We start from the raw sequence: 19,866 nt of genomic DNA, 5'->3' as shown, positions 1-19,866 counted from the left end.
TACATCTGCAGTCAGAGTCCTCAATGAGAACAATGATATCTATGCCAGAGTTTCTCATTATACCAAGCCTCAGGGGACTAGAGAGAAACTGTAGTTTCTGGAAAACACAATGACACAAGAAAAATGGGAATTTTCTCCTCTCTCTTCCCACACTGGCATTACACATGCTTCATGTCTTAAGCAATTGCTTTCGGCTCCTGTCTACAATTTCTCCCTCCTTGAACTAAGGAATAAAACTTCTTGGCATGAAATTTGTGATCACTTCCTCTTCTTCATGTTTGCTTCCCTCTTCAACTTGAAACTTAATTTTTTATCCTATCTCCCCTTTAATCCTAACTCAAACATTTTATCTTTCTGGTTCTAGTATGGAACATGCCTGAATTTCTGCTTAGGCTATTGTTAAATTGTGATGATTGCTATTGACACTGTGTTAGGAAAGAAGTCAGATAGAGATGGAAATTTGGGGGCAGAGAATAGCATTTGTGTAATACAGAGAAATCTTAAATTTAAACGGAGGTGATTCCAACCTCACCTGATTCCTGTCTCTTTGAGCTCTAATGAAGAAATATTTACTTGCTTGTAAAAATATAACACAGCAGAAAAATATCAAGGGTCTACTAATTCATTCTTAAAACATCTCCAAGAATAAAACTCTTTCCTACATCCATTCTTTTATCTATTCTTCCCGTTCAGACTATATTAATAGAGTTTTAGGAATTCCCACTAAATAAAAGAATTGTACCTAAATTGATGGTTTAAAATTGCAGCTGTTTCTAATATTTCTAGTTGATGATTCAGATTTTAGAACATCTTCCTATGAAGGTGAAGGGCTTAATGTGCCAAAATGTGAAACAGGATGATGTTCTGGGTTTTGAGTTTGAAAGTGAAATCCAACAGTGGGATTCACAGCTGCTTCTGTACCTGGAAAGAAAAATAGAAAATGTAATCGTTCTAGTCTGCATAGAAAAGAATCACAAGAACTGACTGATGAAATCTGGCATTTCTTAATCACTGGAGAAAGAGGAAATTATTTGTGCCCTTGAGAAAAAAAATGTATAACCATCTTTCTCTCTACAGTGATAGTTTAGTCACTTTAGGAAGAAAATTTCCTCAACTAGATTGATTATGTCATCATTGGCTAACCCATCAGGAAATTTACAATTTAGTAACTAAAACTAGAAAGAATACTTTTAGTGTACTGTAGATCACAAAAGAAGAATCTTTTAAACACTCATGGCATTTTAGTTAAGGCTCCCATCATGGGAAATGCCAGTCTTACTAGAAACATTGAAATATCATATTCTAAATTGCATTGCTTTATATTTATGTTTGTGAACTGAAATTAAATTAAATAATGGCTTTAAAGATTTCCTTCCAATAATAATAAAAATTTTAGATACATGATGGAAATTTTTGGGTTTTTTTTTTTTTTTTTTGGTACCGGGGATCGAACTCGGGTCCTTGAGCTTGCGCAGCAAGCGGCGAAACCACTGAGCTAAATCCCCAGCCCACATGATGGAAATTTTATATTTAAAATATATAGGCACAATAATGAGAAGACATTCCAAAATTTAAAACAAGTACTTTGAAATAAAAATTCTTCATTTCAGTTAGGTGCAACAATGTCATTGAACACTTTTTTAGAAAGCCTTTTCTTCCATAAACTGGTCACCTTGAGAGACCTTAAATTTATTCCAATAAGTTGGAAATCTATTAGTATCTCCTTGAGAGATTATTTTTGAGTCACAGAGAAAATCAATAGTAATTTTTAAAACCATTTCTCTTCATATGTTTAAACTTGGATCTTTACCTGACTTTGAATGATTTTGATTGCTCCATTCCAAAACAATATTGATAACTATCAATTCATATTTAAGGCAAAAGATTTATACAATCAGAAGAGAAACTAGAGTATTATATCAATTCACATTTAAAGAAGAAACTAGGGCCTTGAAGTAAATCCAGCCTTGACTATTTCTGTATATTAAATGTAATTGGAATACAACCATGCACATTCATTTATGTACTGCCTGTGACTGCTTTTGATCCACAGTAGCGGAGGTGAGCAGACCCCAGAAAGATCACATGGATTGAAAAGCCCAAAATATATTCCATCTGTTCTTTAATAGGAGATGATTGCTTTCCTTCTGTAAAGGATTAAGATTTGACACCATTGGGAAGATTCCAAAGAACATGCCAAAACTACCAAATGAATTTCAAGAGTTGTTACTTGTTTGGCCTTAGTTGTATCTCTGGATTCCATATGTAGATTACTCAAAATGGTTATTTTGGTGTGGAGAATGATAATTTAGAATGACATATTTTCCCACATTTTTATTTGGCTTATTTCTTACCTTGCTGATCCTCATAGCAAAGTATAATTACTCAAATGTTAATATCATATGTGAAGGGTAAAGCTATATTTAGAATATGTCTCTCCTTTTGGTTCAGTATTTTTCTTAGCAAGTTACTTATTTAATTCAATAATGCACTCCTAGTATATTGTATAATATTTATTGACTCCATATTCCTCTTATGTAATAAAAGGATAATGATAGTATCTACCTCTATAAAAGTAAGATCAAGTGAGTGTGCAGTGTTTAGGATGAGACCGGTCACACAGTAAAGGCTTATTAGTATTATCATCATTATATAAGAACACTATAATATGTTAGCGATATTATTTATGATATAATTTCCTCTTCTATCCTATTGTAATGGTTAAATAATGATTTAGTCATTATCATTATTAACTCATAGAAATTATTCAATAATGAATATCATGGAAGTAAAGTCTTTTTCAGTTCACAGATTTAGGCTGAAATCAGCTAATTCTGCAGGGCTTGTACAGAGATTAAACACACTGGCCCTCAAAATCTCTTTCATTGTAAATACTTATACTGAACACTGACTATTTTCCTGGCAGACTGCTCCTGGCATGTCAGTACAAATTCAATGATAACTTAGCTGTCTTTCCACCTGGAAATGCTTGACCAGTTGACTCTACACATTTATAATTTGTGCTAGCTCCAATGCATTTCTACTGTTGCCATTATCAATATCATGCTCAAGGTGATATAATCTTAACAGTAGCTCTCTGTGGCAGGATAGTTTTATTATCTTGTTACTTGGAATTTAGTGGTTTCCCTTAAACTTGACATGAAAACCATAAGGCATTGATTGATAAACCTAACTATGCCAATGTACTCGGAAGCTTGTGAAATGGAACATTTATCAGTTCCCAATTTTTTTCAAAAATTGTTTACATAAGATTTCATATGATTGTGGCTAGGAAAGGTAGACATTATTTTTTATCTTTCAACAAGCTAAGAACCCAAGAGAACTCAGTTTAATATGTCTACAAAAGTTCTTTAGTTTTGCAAGAACTGCTAGCTAGGGTATTGAAATTTATAGTTCAATTTTGTAAAACCAATACACTAACTGCTGAGTTTTAAAATCAGAGTTTAGATTTCCCACATTATTAAGAATAATTTCAACAGATTTGACCTTTTAACATGCTTTTTCTCTTTGTCCTCTTTTCTTTTTTTTTATATTATCCATTTCTCACATATGAAGTTGCTAAAACTTCTCAATTTGAGTCATAGTTCTACTATTACCTTGATGGTTGTTGTTTGCTTTGCACAGAACTGAGGATTAAACACAGAGTCTTCCCACTGAGATGCACCCCCAGCCCTTTGTTATATTTAATTGGTTGCCCTGACTGGGCTCAAACTTGTGATCCTCCTGCCTCAGCCTCCCAAAATGCTGGGATTTTAGACATATGCCTCCATGCCTAACTATCTCTGCTTCTTAATCTGCTAATACCTTCATTTCCTCAACTGCACAATGTTAAAGGGTGATCATTAACCCCTCATAGAACTGTAGGAAAGAATAAATGAGATTTGAGGTATCAAAAGCATGGCTCATAGTAAATAGTGCTAAAGTAACAGGAGTGCTTACTATTAGGGTGCCTTTCCACAAGCAGGTGTGAATGAAATGTTCCCTCTTTCCTTACTTAAAATAAGCCACAGGTTATTTAAATGTAGGACATAAAACACAGAGAGAAGATAGCTAAAGGATCCTAAAACAAGAGAAGATTAAGAGACCAGGAGGGAGAGCAGAGTGGAATATATGAGGCCCTGTTCCTGTTACCTCTCTCCAGCCCTCCTCCCCTGTCAGCTCCAGGCACTCTCACGTAATCACTGCTGCACTCAGCATTTCTATTTTCTCTGAAATAGGAGAAAGGGAAGATTATCTCTGAGATTGCAGAAGAAATGGGGTCAGGGAGAATGGATAGTTCCAGGGCAGCACTAGAGGCGACACCAGCCTCGAGAAGCTAAGTGACAATGAGGGTCCCCAAGATAAGTGTCTCCACAGGCTGTCCCCTCAGAAAAGCCAGATGACCTTCTCAGGCCTAAGAGGACTCACAGCCCCAATCCACAGAAAACATGGCATTCAGGCAAAGGAACCTTGATAGATTTTACAGCAATTTGCAATTTTTCATTAAAATATGGGCAAACAAGGGGATGGGCTGTAACTCTCTTTTCTTTGTCCTTTGTTCATCTCCAAGATGCCAAAGTTATTTCTCTTTATTATCTTTAAATGCCTCCTTCTTCATGAACGTGGGAATTTATTCAGCCTCACAATCTTATTTTTAATAAATCTTACTTTTATCCTTCTTCTCAGTTAAAATAAATACTTTTTGCTTTTCATAATATTTTTTAAAATTCTTTGACATTATCTACTTTCCAAACACAGACTTTCAACAAAACAATGAACCTAATCAAAAAATAGGGGGTTTTTTCCTTCTGTTTCAAATCACTTGTAATTTCTATTTCATTGTGTCTTGCAAAGGCTTATAATCTGCAAATAATATGCACAAATTAAGACATATGTGGTTACATGAGAATTCTAACAATTGTCTGTCCTTGTTTCCCACCTTTATTAAAAAACTGCATATCGCCCTTTAAGAAATCATTTTCGATGGCCCAGTGTATATTCGAGCTCTCTATTTCTATTATTTGGGGGGGTGTGGGAAAAGTTGTAATTATTTTTGAGTTATCAATTAGGGGGGATTCCAAAGGCATATATTAAAATAAATAAGGCACCAAGATTTTACCCCTAATATAGGTACTAGGAAAAAACACCTAAATATTACTAGAATAGTTAGTGTTTGATGGGTAAAAGAAGAGAAGCAAAAAGAATTCAGAAATTAATTCATGGATGATCCCATCAAGAAGCCTTAAGGGCATGGAGTGGATATTTTCTGGGATTGTAGTAGAGACAGTAAGGATGAAAATGATCCAGAAGATAAGTGGGTGGGAAAGGAGGATGAGGGAAGAGACACTACATAAGAGGTACTGTGTTTGGGTTTAGGACAAGAAGCAGGACTGAAGCAGAAAAAATAAGACGATTTTAGAGCTTGTATAAATTAAATAAATTTCTTTTTCCTTCTTCTTTTATTTTTTTTCTTCTTCCTCCTCCTCCTCACCACCACACCAAGTAGAGTGTGCTAGTTTACTAGAGCTACCATAACGAAGTACCACAGACATGGTAAATTTATTTGCTCACAATTCTGGGGTCTGGATGGCCAAGATCAAGTATGAGCAGGGCTGGTTTCTCTGAGACCTCTGTCCTTGGCCAGCAGATAGCTCTATCATCTCCCTGGGTCTTCATGAAAGCTTCTCTCTGTGATTGTCTGTACCCTGATCTCCGCTTTTTATAAAGATGCTAGAGATATGGGATTAACACCCACCATTATTACCTCATTTTAAATAAATTAGCTTTTTAGAAACTGTCTTCAATACAATCATATTCCTATTGCCTCGGCATTAGGACTTAAGCATACAAGTGTAACAGGGTATACAAGTAAGCTTAAAATAGGGAGTACCATTCAGCAGGACCATTTCTTCCTTTTTGGAGGATAAAGGGAGCCATGATATCATATATGGACAGAGAAGGTGATGATTGAGCTCAGGTAGGTATCAGGATTGCTTCTATTGAACTTAGTGGTTATTTAGAGAAAACCTGAGTCTAGAATCTACCACTCAAAACCAGAGATGCTATGAAGGAAAGAAAGATCAAACCATCTGTGCACTAATCAGTTGGGTACTGTGAAAAGGCATAAACACTGACCAGGTGCTCTTAGGACCTAGAATATTTGGCTGAGTTCCCAAGGATCTTTCCCGGATCTGAAGTCTCATGAGAGATTGAGATGCACCAATATGCTAAACCAAATGGTTATTTTCTTCTCTTCAATATTTCTAATCAAGATAATTTGCATCCCGAGCCATGTGATATTGGCAGGAATTGCTATGAAGACAAGTGGCTTATTTTATATATTTTAATGTTAGTAAAGTTTTGTCAACTCCAGCCCTTGATATGTAGCCAAAATTTTTCTCTTGGCTCTTCTCCTTTGAGGGCAGCTTCCATGAGATCCTGAGAGTGAAACCTCTGACCTTTTGGTCAGAAGAACAGAGATATTTCAACTAATATGTTCAACAAGTAGTGATATTAAAAGGAAATAATTTTTGAAAAAATAAAATAAAGGTCTGGGAGGAACCGAAGGTTAATATATCAAATCTAGTGTCTGCATTAAAATGTTTTAAATGATCCATTTCCCACATTTTGTATTCTGGAGGGAACATCGTGTCCTCCATTTTGTGTGTAAAAGATGGCAGGAAGTCCAGAGGCTGTTTCATATTCTAAAGTGTCACCAATGGCATTCAAGTGTTTTCTCAATTTTCTCTCTCTTCTAAATAGTGGTTGTAATGAAAACTGAAAAGGACAGGCCCATAATCTCAGTGTAGACCCATGAATCTTTCTGTGGCTGGAATAGCTCTCAAGCTATAAGCACATATTCTGTGGGACTCCTGGAAGTAGATGTTATGGTTTTGACCCTCATCTCTTTCTGTAGCCACATAAAGATCCTGGGGTGGTTCTCTACCTTCACTTTGGAGAGAAAATCCTTCTTATAGAAATACTAGGTCGGAATCATTTGTCTGAAGAAATGAATGTGAGGCGGGCACTGGAACCACTGAGCTAAATCCCCGGCCCTAGAAGAGATGAATGTGTAATAGAATCTGGCCAGAAAATTAAGTCCAATGTGGTCCCAGGTTTCAGACTGCATCAAAATATTAACTCACTGGAATTTATTTCCAGAAATCACTAGCTAAGAAATGTCCCAGGATCCCAGAATGTACCACTTTCTAAATTCGTGTTTTCTGGAATGGAGAAACTGAGTGCCTAAAAATACAACTCGAGGATGACAGTCACATTGGACTATGTGAATGGCTATTTGTTGCTTTATAACCATATTGAGTGCCCTGTGGGCAGAAGGGGTGATGGGCAGTAGGTGAAAGAAAAGATAAACTGGGAGGGGCAGCTAACTGAGCCCCTGGTCTCCAGGTTGGATAACAACAGATGAGAGATTTTTGAAGAGTTTAAATGTTTTTTTCAGCAAAATAAGATCCAGAAGCTAAACCAGTAGGATTGAAAGGACAGAATGAGGACAGGAATGAAAATTGTAGAACATAATCCATACCATTAAGCAGTCACTAAGTGGAAATATTTTAATGTTCAGAATACGAAGCTGTCCTTCATGGCCAGGATGTGCCTTTCTAAATCTTTAATTGGATAGGTATCCCAGTTTCTGGACAGTTTGACTTATTTTCCCAGAAGAGGGAAAGAAGGAAGAAATATCCTCTAAGAGAAATAATGATGACTTTCTAAATAGAGATAATATCTAAAAAGTCTCAGTCTACTGCCTAGCATTTGGGAGATATGAAATAAATTGTGACTATATTATTATTTAAAAATAATTCCATCAAAGTTGTTTTCCAGTTCATAATGACTCTGGGATAATGTAGAGAATGCCCAGCACTAAATGCCATTATATCCAGATTGTCAAGGCAATGGATCAACCTTGCTGCCTTATCTCACACCAATTTAGGATAATTCAGTCAAATTCAGGAGCATATCTGGAAACCACCACACAGAAAATTGAAAAATATTAGGACACATAGGGCTGTAACTGTGGCACATAAACTGCTTTAAGATTGTAATGGCAAAAGTAGCTTAATAATATGCTTAAAATTAGAAATAGACTTCGTTTAAGATTTAATGCAGTCTAATAAAACAATCTTCTTTAGAGTAAGAAGATAGCTTGAGGCTCCCCTTCAGAAAAGCAAGGAAGAGGAAGAGGACATAATCACATTTATAACTCTCTTTAGTTAAATAAAGGAAAATAGACCAATGTTGCCATGTAAATCTCTTTGACAAGTATATTTTGTTAGAAGGCCAGTGACCTGTTTCCCTGTATGCTCCATGAAAAGTGTCTTTGACTGTAGGAGAAAGATCTATTGTCATTATAGAATTTAATTGTCCTTCCAAAAATAACCATTTCCCAAACTGATAATGTCATGTTCTCTTTAAATGACTTTTTTTGGAGAAAAAGGCCAATAATGAAAATAATCATTAAATTTTTCAAGTGTGTCTAAACTACAGCCCAAGGGCTGCTTGCCCTCTTTTTTAAGGTTTGTAATAACAAATACAAAAAGCAAAGCAAGTTTTGTTACATATATACATTGACTATATCATATTTTACATGTAGCTAAAGACAATTCCTCTTCATTCAGTGCAGCAGGAGGCAAGCCAAAAGGTTGGACATAAACATTTTAGACTATTTTTACTCTACTATTATTTGTTAGTTTTTCCCAAAGCACACCTTGTTCCAAACATTGGAAATCTCATGTGGGCCTAAATTGCTGCAAGGCAGCTGTTAATTTTTACCAAGCACTCTTGAGGTAAATGTGATATGCAATGTGATGCCCGAGACAGAAATTTATATACAATTTCTGCAACAGGACCATGTTTAACCTGAAAGGCTCACCCAGCCACTGTAGCTTTCTGGAAACCAGGAAGTGATTGTTTTTGTCCACTTACAGTGAGGCCTCAAAGCTACAAATAACTCAAAGTGCTCTTATTTCTGTATTTCTTACTTCCTTGTGCAAACTGGGAACTGGTGGGAGGGATATGGTTTGGGGGAGAGGAGGTTGGTTGGAGGGGCATCTGGGTGTTCTCAGTGTGTTCAGAGAGAAAAAACTAAGGATTGACACTTCCCTGCCCAATTCTAGTGATTTTAGACCCTGCAGTAGCAGCATTCTGGAAAGTATAGCTCAGTGTGAATTCAGATGACTTAAGGGAGTCATAGAGTGCTTGGGAAATAAGAGTACGAATACAGGGTAGGAGAGCTTGATGTCAAAAGCTCAGCAGTGTTCTTCTGCACGTTAAGCTCTGCCACTCACCTGGAATCTCTTTAGTTTCTACACTCATACTAAAATATGAATCAGTTCCTTAAGACAGTTTTCCTTTCTTCTGACATTTTCTCACTCCTCAGAGCACTTCTTTCCATCTCCCACAAGCCACATCTTATTTGAAGTTCAAAAATCTGCATTGCAGAGGAGACTTCTCCAAGGTTTCACAGAAGGGTCCCGAAGTATGCAGAGAACTCACCACAGTTGGTGCCCAAATCTCCAACAGCAAAAACAGCCATGGCGCTTCTTGAGGGATCAGTCTGGTGACTGTTCAGCCAGTGATGGAGACAAAAGAGCAACACTCCACAGACAAAAGCCATGAAGAAAACCAGAAGCAATAACCTGATGCCAAAAGTATCAGGGCAGAAGTGAGGTGGACCACGTGGAAAGTTAAAAATTTCTGTTACTCCCTGGAAAGTGGACAAGGACTCAGTGAGGCTAGGTGCAGGCAAATCAGGATGCTGACCTCTTTAATGAATCTCTCCTACTAAAGATGGCTACTGAGCCCTCCCGCCGTGTGGCTCCCCTCAGGGAGGGTTGGTCTTACCAAGTGGAGATAACTACTTCTTCCTGGAAATCGGAGTTATTCTAAAAAGTATCTCCTTGCTTTCTCCCTCCCTCTCTCTGTCTGTCCCTCTATTCCTTCCACCTTCCTCCCATGCAGCTTCCCATCCATCCATTCAACTTGTTATTTAAATAAGTGAACATACTTTAGATTTTACAGTCAGAATTCAAACATTGAAAAGATGAGTCTCCACCTGTAAGCAGCTCATTCTCTAATTGATGCAATCCACAATATTCAACTTGGAAAAATACGAAAGTCTTGAGTTAGGAAGTTATAACGAATGTCTTAAAATTTCTGAGGGACTATCTTATAAAAGAGGTGGATGCTTATTATGTGTATCTTGCATAGCCAGAAATGAAATCAGTGGAGGAATCATTGAGAAAAATTCCAAGAGAAAAAACATTCATTTTACCATCAATCTTCTCCGACTCCAGAATACATTTTTATTCTTACATACAGTTAAATTTTCTGTTAAATATACTTTAAAGAAAACACTGGCCAACAATCTAAGCACTGTTTTTATAGAGAGTGCTTTATAGGACCCTTAAAATTTCTGTATGTTGTATAACTTCATACATTTTTTTCAGATTATTAAGGAAAACAAGTGGGTATATAACACCTTGTGGTTTACGAAATAAATTGCAGATATCCTTACCAGATGAGCCAGTCGTTAGGATGTCCATCATTACAATTTACACACCTGGAAATAAGGGAAGAAGAGTAAGTACTGGCACTCTAGATGGCAAAATCCTGTTTCTTTGGGACCATAAAATGTGTACTCACTACATTTATTTCCCCAGAATAATTACCTACTTACTCCCCAGCACAACACATACACATCTTCTCCCACCATAACCAGCAGAAGTTTGCCCTTTACCCACTCTGTTCAAGACACTGAGAATACAGGTAAATTTGAACTGTTAGATAGTTAAATAGATAACTTTACTGTAATAGGTTTGATTCTAGAATTGCAGATACTTTTGTGCGATGAGAAGGTAGTGACTAACTTTTTAGGGCCAACATGTGGTAGAAATTAGGCAGATAAGCATTCCACCATTCTGTTTATCCACATATCTGGAGTCCTTTGCAATCCCGATTCTCTAGGGAAGGATTATAATCTCTGTTAATCTTTAATATCTTGGTAGAGAATAACAAGCTTTGGACAATTTGTTCCTTTCAGGTTGAATGAGTGGCAACAAAAGAAGTTAGACTAGAATGAGCACGTGGCCACAAATATGTCTCTTAAAGGAGTTAGAAGTTGATCACTCAGAATGAACAATCATTTGTGTGCTTAAGCAGAACTCAGTCATTCCGGAAATTAGCTCAAAAAGATGACACCAAAACAAAGCTCACAGTAGGTTTACCTCACCAAGGGCGGAGATGAATGTGTTCTGCATCTCCAAGCCCTTCACTATGTGTGGACATATGGGGCATTGGCTATGTGTGGATGGATTTCTTCCATATGAACTACTGATAAGGTATGTTGGGATTGAATAGGATAAACCTGTGCATTCCAGCCTGATAACCTTCTCGGATGTGGGTAGACTTGATCATGTCTTCTTTGGTCATTGTTAAAATAACACCTAGTAATTTTCATCTTGCAAGCATTCAGAAACATCGGTTAATTTATTGCTTGCAATATCCCTCAGGAGGTAGTGTATCATGTCCATCATTGAGGTAGTCAGAAGTGGCCTTTCAACATAATATGAACTGTCAATTTAAATATCATACCCCAAACACTGAAAACAAATCAGACAACAAGGGTGTATGTGCTTATTTTTGTTTCTTTTGCTTTTTTCTTCCCCCTTGAGCACCTAGATAATTTGTACATACAAATGGCTGAGAAAAAATGACAACTAAAGTATAACTTTAAAAAGCATCCTAAGACAAGTGACCATTAGTAAAGGATTCTGAAATATATTAGTGACACATCTTACAAGTGAATATTATCCAGCCATCAAAAAGAATGAATTTACATTTATTATTAAAAGTCTAGGTGAGTAAAAGAAACTAGAGGGCTCAGTCCTACTTTGTATAAATTATTTTACATGAATACTATGATTTCACCAAAATAACTATTAGTTAAGCATAAATCTACACCAAAGTTCCAACAGGGTTTACTTCATACAAAGATTGTATTATAAGGACCTTTTTCTTTTTAATACTGAATTTTCATAATGTATAAGTATCACTTTTTATAGTTAGATAGTATTAAAATACTTTATTAAAGCATAAAGATCTTTAAAATATAGTGATAGTTAAGATATAAATGTAGGAGAATTGTCATGGTGTCTGGACCTAATAAAAAGCAGTAGATTCTTATTTTTGATCATTGGCCTCTAAACCCATGGCTGGGAATATGCATCATTTCATCTTTCTCCATATGTAAATCTCTGATATTCTTTTTTCTCATTTCAAAGAAACATATTTAACTTGAAATTCATTCTAAATGCTGAGAACTTCATTTTATTTCGTCCAAGTTTTGAACCACCCAGTTTTGTTTTCAGTGCTGTCTAATGAACTGACATTTCATTTTCTATTTGAGCCCGGTGCACCCCCTGGTGGACGTTCTGATGAGCAGAATAAGGTGACCTGGAACAGTGAGCTGAGGAAATGCAGTTATCCTGTAATTTCAAAGATTTTGGAAACTGTGGGATCATTTATTTACCCTAAGGAGTTTACACAGTCTACAACTGATACTGGATTTGAGATAGAAAGTGGAGCCATCACTAGGTGGTCAAGAAACTGAAACTAGAATATGGAACTTCTGACTCCATGTACTCCCTTGTTCCTCACCATTATTTCCTTTTCTTTCTCAAAATCAGTTTTTCAGCAGTACATTTTGAGTTCTTAAGAAACAGTGCCTGAACTGTAACACTATTCTAATTATTAAAATTTTAAATGAGGGCATTTCTTTACTTGGAAGACGTGAACATGATTTGTGCTCTACATGGATGGTTAGGCAAGTTGATCTTTATTGTTCTCAGTGCTGAGAAATCACAGACCTAAAATTATAAATCCCTTAATGTGATCAGTTCTAGAAGCAGAACTGCCCTATTTTCTCCCATGCTACAGGACAGTATTTTGTGTGCTGGGCAGTCTTCTAATCCAGGAATATAGCTTCATGTGTTGAAACTTATGACACTATAGGGTAGGGCCACACTGTTATAATCTTCTTATACAATTCAGAAAACCCACACATGGAAAACAAGTAACTTTCCTAAAATAATATGACTGGAAGTGGCAGAAGCAGATTTTAAATGCAAATGGTTTGGTTGTGTGTTCACGGAGCTTTCTACCAAACTAGCAACAAAACCCTAGCTGTAGCTTCACATGACAGTGTGGAATGCGGCAGTCTGACTGCAGTCAATATCCTATGTCCCACCACGCTGTAAGGAAATACTAAAAATACAAAAATATATAGACGCGAGAGCACAGAGAGTTTCAGAAAAAGAGAGCAAGTCAAGGGTGAGATCAGTGTGTAAGCAAAATGTAGTAAAGCCTTCATAGAAAATTAGAACTGAGCTCCAGAGCTGGTTTAAGATTTCTAGCAGTTAACAGGGTGAGGGAAATTGGGTACATGGTGTCCTCTAAAATGAACAAAGAAGGCACCTTTACTCACCAGAAGTACAACTATTCCTCAAATTGAAACTAGGGAAAAATTAAGTATGAGATTCATAAACAGGGAACAATAGTGACAATGTTAATAATAGGGATAATATTTCCATGTACTCTGAAGATAAATGGAATAGCAAATCTCCTGAGTTTTGTTCTTTTTGAAAATTATTCTTCAAGATAAGCCAAAGTGCAGTTCAGCTACAATAATTTGGGGGGAGTGATGGCTATCGAATCATGTCAACCAGAAAACGATGGTAAATTGCATAGCATCTAGGAAAATGTGTGAACTATATATACCTCAGGTATTTCACAAAAAATGTAATGAATTAAATGTTGGCTCTACGATATGACTTGTGGTTAAAATTCTAGACTTAGAATTTAGAGTCAGTCCTGGGTTCAAATCTAAGTGTTGTTTCTTCCTTGATTTCCTCCTCTTCAACAAAATGTCTATCCTCAATGAATGAGGTGAGGTGGTAGCAAATCATTAGGAAATTCACTGATACAACTAAATACAGACTACTGCAAATGCATAAAATATCAACATTTTGTAAGCCATTCTGTTCAAGTAAATACATGTACTGTATCTCATCATAATTAGTTATGGAGAGGAATGGATTATAAATTACTTATAATATTTAAATGTTATACAGAACAAGGTAATGTATTGTTCATGCTAAAAATGTAGTTATTAAACTAAAATAAAGACATTAGGTATCAAAAAAGGAGTCAGATTGTGGTGTTTGAAAACAAATTTAAATGGAAACAATAATAGATTGGATTTTTTTAAAAATAGAAAATACATCACAATATTCTCAGAACACAGAAGTTGATTAATAAAAAATATTATTTCTGGCTAATTGAAGATTCTTTCTTCCCACTACAGCCTCCACAACCTACACCACCTTTTACTCTTAAAATTTTTCTTTTTTTTCCTTTTCTATTCTCTTGCATTCTAATCCAAGGCTCCCTTTTATGCTTTAATTTTTCACATGAAACTTGGGCAAATACAGCCCTTTAAGTTTCTCATTTCTAGAGGACATTTGGATTAGGCCACCCTGTGGATCTTTTTACCTATAATCTAGCTTCTCTTATAGCAGTATTGGTCAAAAATGAATATATTTTCTAGGCCAGGTAACATATTTTAAAAAGAGAAAATGTCTCAATTCAAAGAAACAATTCTAAATTGAAAATCTAGAATACATATAGATAAAGATAATATTAGATAGATGTAGGGCCTTTATAGATTTAGAAAATAGCAGGCCTTTCTTTATATACTCATCCTACTAACACCATCTTGTGCAAAAAATTCAAGACATTGTGTGTATTTTCAATAGACTTACTACTTTCTTACAGTCTCAGCCATGGTCTTGACTTCTCTGGGCTTATTTCATGCTAACAAGTATTTGCTTTGAGGCAATTTCTGGTTTTCACTCACGAGGAAAATAATGATAAATATGACAGATACTTTTACGCAAAGCAAAGTAACCAGAAAAGAGGTCATGGCTCAGGACCAGCTGAAGTCCTGCTCTCAGTTTACCATCTCTCTCTGGTTTTCAGTTTCTCCCCCCTAAAAGGAGGCTAGTAGCCCCCAAGATCTACTGTCAAGGTCAACATTTTCTCAACAGAATATATTCCTACCACAGTGATTAGAAAATTTAAGATTCTTTCCAATTATGAATGTCTGTGTTCTGTTATTTTGAGTGAAAGGCAGAAAGCAAGAAGGTAAGATGAGGATGACCATGAAGACCAGAGTCAGGTAAATATACAAACAATCAAAATCTCCATTCTATCAGAAATAGCAAAAGACAGAGCAGAACAGTAGGTCCAAAAATTATTGCAAGAGGAAGAGTAATAGTCATGCAAAAGCTGAAAGAGTAGCACATACAATACTTAATAAAATAGATTGTCAACAGTAAAATGATCCACTACAAACGAGTGAATGATTCCAGGGCCAAAGAAAGCATCCTGCTTGGCCTGGTCTCTTACTTTCCAGCCAGTGCTGAGAGGCCCTGGCTTAGAGGGTAATAGGCAATGATAATTGAAAACAGCTGGCTGGCAGAGCGAGCTACAGCCAGAAGAAAACACTTGACAAAAGTGCTTTTCTGACACTTGCACTAAGTCATAGTGCATTACAGTTATCATTAATCACCAGCAGCATCATTAATGGTAACTTCTCCCCATCCCCTGAATTTAATTGAGAGCCATTAACATCTATAGCACAAAAAGCAAGAAAAAGTGATTAGTTATTCACATAATTCATATCAAAGGCACTTTGAAAAGCATGTCTGATACAGGTTACAATGTAGGTGCATCTGCTCATATTTGAAATGGAACTGTCTAGAAACATGCCTCTCTCATCATCACTGTGACTTTCGAGTGTGGGTGCAGCTGTAGATGACATCATGATTCTTTCATGAATCGAAAGCACCCTTAAGCCTCAAGGGAGGGGAATTTACTGAACAAAAATACCTAGAAACCAAGTCCCTTATTTGTTTAACAAAGCTGACCATCATAACGAAAATTGAATTTCCTCATTTCATTTCATTTTGGTGTGTGCATGTTTGCTTGGGGGATATATATATATATATATATATATTTTAATATATATCATATATATATCTTAATCCGTTTTATTCCCTTTACTTCCCTCTTTCTTATTATACTCCTGCCCCGGACACCCTCCTGATCTCCAAAAATTCTACTTTCTTCTTTCCTATCACCTCTCTTTATTTTACTCATTCATTTACTTGTAGTTTAGGATTTTCATATACTAGAAGTGATCAAAATTTACAGTGAATGTTCAAATAAAAATTGACTGCAGTAAAAGAGACATTGCTATTAATTTACTTCAAAACACTTCTCCTTCAGCTCAAGCACACTTATCCCGTAATTTTTGCCACAGTGTGAAGCAGTTCTGGAAGTCCTCTTTCATGAGTCTTTTCACACATCTTGATCAAAAATATGGTGAATGCTGCTGCCAGCTGCCAACAGTGGACAGTCAGGCTCATAAAAACATTATGGTGTGTTCTCATCCACCTTATTCACTGGACCTGGCACCATGCAACTTGTGGCTCCTCCTCAAAGTCAAAATAACCATGAAAGGTAAATGGTTTGAATAAATTCAGGACATTGAGGCAGCTACAACAGTGCAACTAAGACACTTACAAAAGAGGACTTCTAGAACTGCTCAAGAAAGTGGCAAAAATGGTAAGTATGTTTCAAGACAGGGGAATATTTTGAGAGGAATTAGTGGCACTGTATCTTCTATTATAATAATTTTAAAATGTAAAATTTCACCATATTTTCTAACCAGAATACAGGAGAACAATGTGATATTTAATTTTGTGAAAATACTTGTGCATGGCAGGCAAAGGAAACAATCAACAGAGCAAATGAACAACCTGCAGAATGGGGAAAACATTGCCAGCTATTCTTCTACAGAGGACAAATATCTAATTTAAAGGACTAAAAAATTAGCATCCCCCCAAACAAATGACCCAATCCAAAACTGGGAAACTGTACTGAATAAAGTCTTGTCAAAAGAAGTAGCACAATAAGTACATGAAAAAAAATTGTATTGCCTGTCTTTAGAAAAATTGATCCATCTGCATTTTTGTTATAAAAGTGTGCTTTATTATAAGGAAAATTTAAATATAATCAACAATACTGAAAATAATGTAACTGGCATTTGTAGCCTTTTTCAGAGTTCTTTATTAAGCAGGCATTTATTTATTGTTCCATAACTAGTTAACAATCAGATTATGCAACAAAAGAGATTAACTTGAAAAAGTGAATAAAGAATACAGAATGAGGAATGAGAAATTTGGGTGAGCCATCTCCATTTTAAAAACTATTCACTTCTGTTTTTCTTACATGATCACAATGAGCATTTGGAACTCTTTTGAGGCTTTTCAAATATCTTGAACATTTTTAATACTTTGAATTTCTAAATGCAAGTCAAAACATAGAATCTCTGGCTATGTACTTATGTTTCATTTTCTTCACACAGTAGATCTGAGTGTACCAACTGAAACACATGTTTAGAACAATAAAATCCAAACATCTCATCAGTATAATCCTTTAATACAAGCAGTACCTAGAGACATTGTGGATTTACATCTTTTCATTTGTTTACTTTAATTAAAAGCTCAGTATACTTTATTGTTGGTGCAGAGTTTTAATTGAAAAAAAATTCTCTGAGTAGATTTTTAATTTCGCCAGTGACAGGAGATGTATATTGTGAATCAGATTCCTATCCAACATACCACTGTATGCAGATTTGAAAACCATTTTTTGTTTTCTTTGTAGGCAGATTTTGCTTACTCTAAAGAATTTTTGTGCATCTTGCCCTTTCTCTTTATTTTCCTATTTTAGGTTAAGGAAGGGGTTTCATTACCCACAAGAAATTCCACATAAATGAACCAAGTTCCCAGGATATGGACACAGAAATCAATCCTATTAGTAGTAATGGGTGCTAGGCATGAAGGGTAACTTAAAACTATTCAAAGACCAGGTTCCTTTTAAGATCACATGAAATTCTGTTGAGAGGCACAATATTCTATTTATCAAACAAAGGGAGAAATAACCTTTAAAAATCTCAAGCCCTAATTATTTAAAAAATTATCTTAGTTCTCTGTGTTGACCCTTATAGATTACAACATCACCTACTCACAATCACAAGAAGAGAAAGTAGTTCTTTCTAGAGACTTTGCTTATATTTCTTTGTTTGTTTCCACCTATGAACTGGGAATCTTTCTGTGTATGAGAAAAATCGTTAAATGGCACCGTTATGTAGCTATAGAAGTGTTGATGAGGTCAATTGAACCATTTATTCTCCTGAACTATAACATATAGCTACAAGTACCACGTTACAAAATTTTAAATGATAGACTTGGGATTTTTACTGAGAAATGTACTTTCCCCCTAATTTCAAATGCCTCCTCTTTAGCACCTTCTATTTATACTACCAAGTTTGTCTGGACAAAGAGATTTGTGGAGTTGCAGATGGAGCCACGAATTGGACATCAGAGAGCATGGTAATGAACAATTTATAAGCACAGAAAATGAGTTGCATTCTTTTTTGCTAGAATGCTGCAAATCGATTTGCATGCTAACAGAGGAAAATGACCATTCAAATTTTATCCGTAAGAAAGTTTATTTTTGAGATTTATGAGTAGGTGAAATCATTTGGGATCTTGCTTAAAAAAAAAAAAAGCAAAGCCTATATTTCACTTTCAGTCCACCTCTTAGTGTTGTCTACGTGTTGTACCTCGGCAAAAAGTACATGGCATTTCATTATTACCACCTAACTGCCAATGCATTAGCTGTCAAATTTCTCCATTATCAGGAAATGGCAAGAGAAGTCTTAATATGTTTTGAGTCTAAATCTTTCAGATATATAGCACTGAAATAACACAGATACAAGGATGCAGATATTGTTCAGGAAGGGATGCTGAAGCATTAGAAGGAAAAGGAAACCTAAAATGATTCTGTCTACATAAGTCAGCACTGAAATCCAGAATGGTTGCAGGCAACAGTAAGCATTTCTTAAATTAATTCAGCCATAGCACCTTGCTCTTTGTTCATAGCATTTTTGATTTTTAAAAAGTTTCACAGCATAGCAAAGCGAAGTAAAGCTTAAATTTGCATCACATTATTTCAATAGCAATAGCACAATATAAAGAAGACAGAAGACTAATGTAATGAATATTTTGTTTTCAATATCTCTGACCAATAAATATTATAAGATGCTGGTAACACTCTCTTAAAATAAATTTTTTAAATGCAAGAGTAGTGATGCTGCCCAGAAAACAAATCTATAGCAAATAAAGTTCTCAGACTATTTCAGACAATCTCCCAGAAAGAGAGATGGTTACCTGGAATAGTTGCAAACACCAGGTCCCCATTGTCGAGATCACTAACGTGACACTGAATGGTCTGAAACTAGACATACTTAACTCATGATGTACTCAGAGATAGCACTTTGCTGATTCTAAAGTTGATTTGCATAGCTAGCTGACTGCTTGAATAAATTTTAAAATTCAAGTGCAAGTTTTAAAAAAATTGTTTTTTTCATAGAATCTCACATTTGGAATATATACTCAGTTTTCTATCCTTTGCAGATCCTCCTTGTTCTTTTTGTTCTATACATTATTTTCATTTCCAGGTCTAAACCAGCCTTGAGTTTAAGATTACTGGATTGGCAGTGTTCAAACTTTGATAATGCGGTAGGAAAGGGTAGACTCAGAGAACCATCCTTTCATATACAATTGAGAAGACTGCATTATTTCTTTGGAAGACAATTAGGTGAAATCTATCAAACTAAAAATATACCCTTTGTTCAAGAATTATCCTTTCCAAAATGTGTCC

General features: G+C 35.6%; 1 protein-coding gene across 1 annotated transcript; it reads right to left on the bottom strand.

Moving 5' to 3' along the window:
• Positions 1 to 98: 98 nt before the first annotated feature.
• Tmem207 (transmembrane protein 207) lies at positions 99 to 19,448 on the bottom strand. Its single transcript, XM_087185988.1, has 3 exons — positions 19,374 to 19,448; positions 9,514 to 9,775; positions 99 to 921 (listed from the first exon to the last, which is right to left on the bottom strand). The coding sequence occupies exons 1-3, from the start codon at positions 19,446 to 19,448 to the stop codon at positions 815 to 817; spliced, it is 444 nt and encodes a 147-aa protein (XP_087042114.1). The 3' UTR covers positions 99 to 814.
• Positions 19,449 to 19,866: the final 418 nt, after the last annotated feature.

Source organism: Heterocephalus glaber, unplaced genomic scaffold (assembly GCF_053883595.1).
Source record: "Heterocephalus glaber isolate CG9 unplaced genomic scaffold, H.glaber_assembly_v1.0 deba00001504, whole genome shotgun sequence".
Classification (NCBI taxonomy): domain Eukaryota; kingdom Metazoa; phylum Chordata; class Mammalia; order Rodentia; family Bathyergidae; genus Heterocephalus; species Heterocephalus glaber.
Note: the sequence above shows the minus strand (reverse complement) of the source record. Positions and strands in the feature narration are given on the sequence as shown.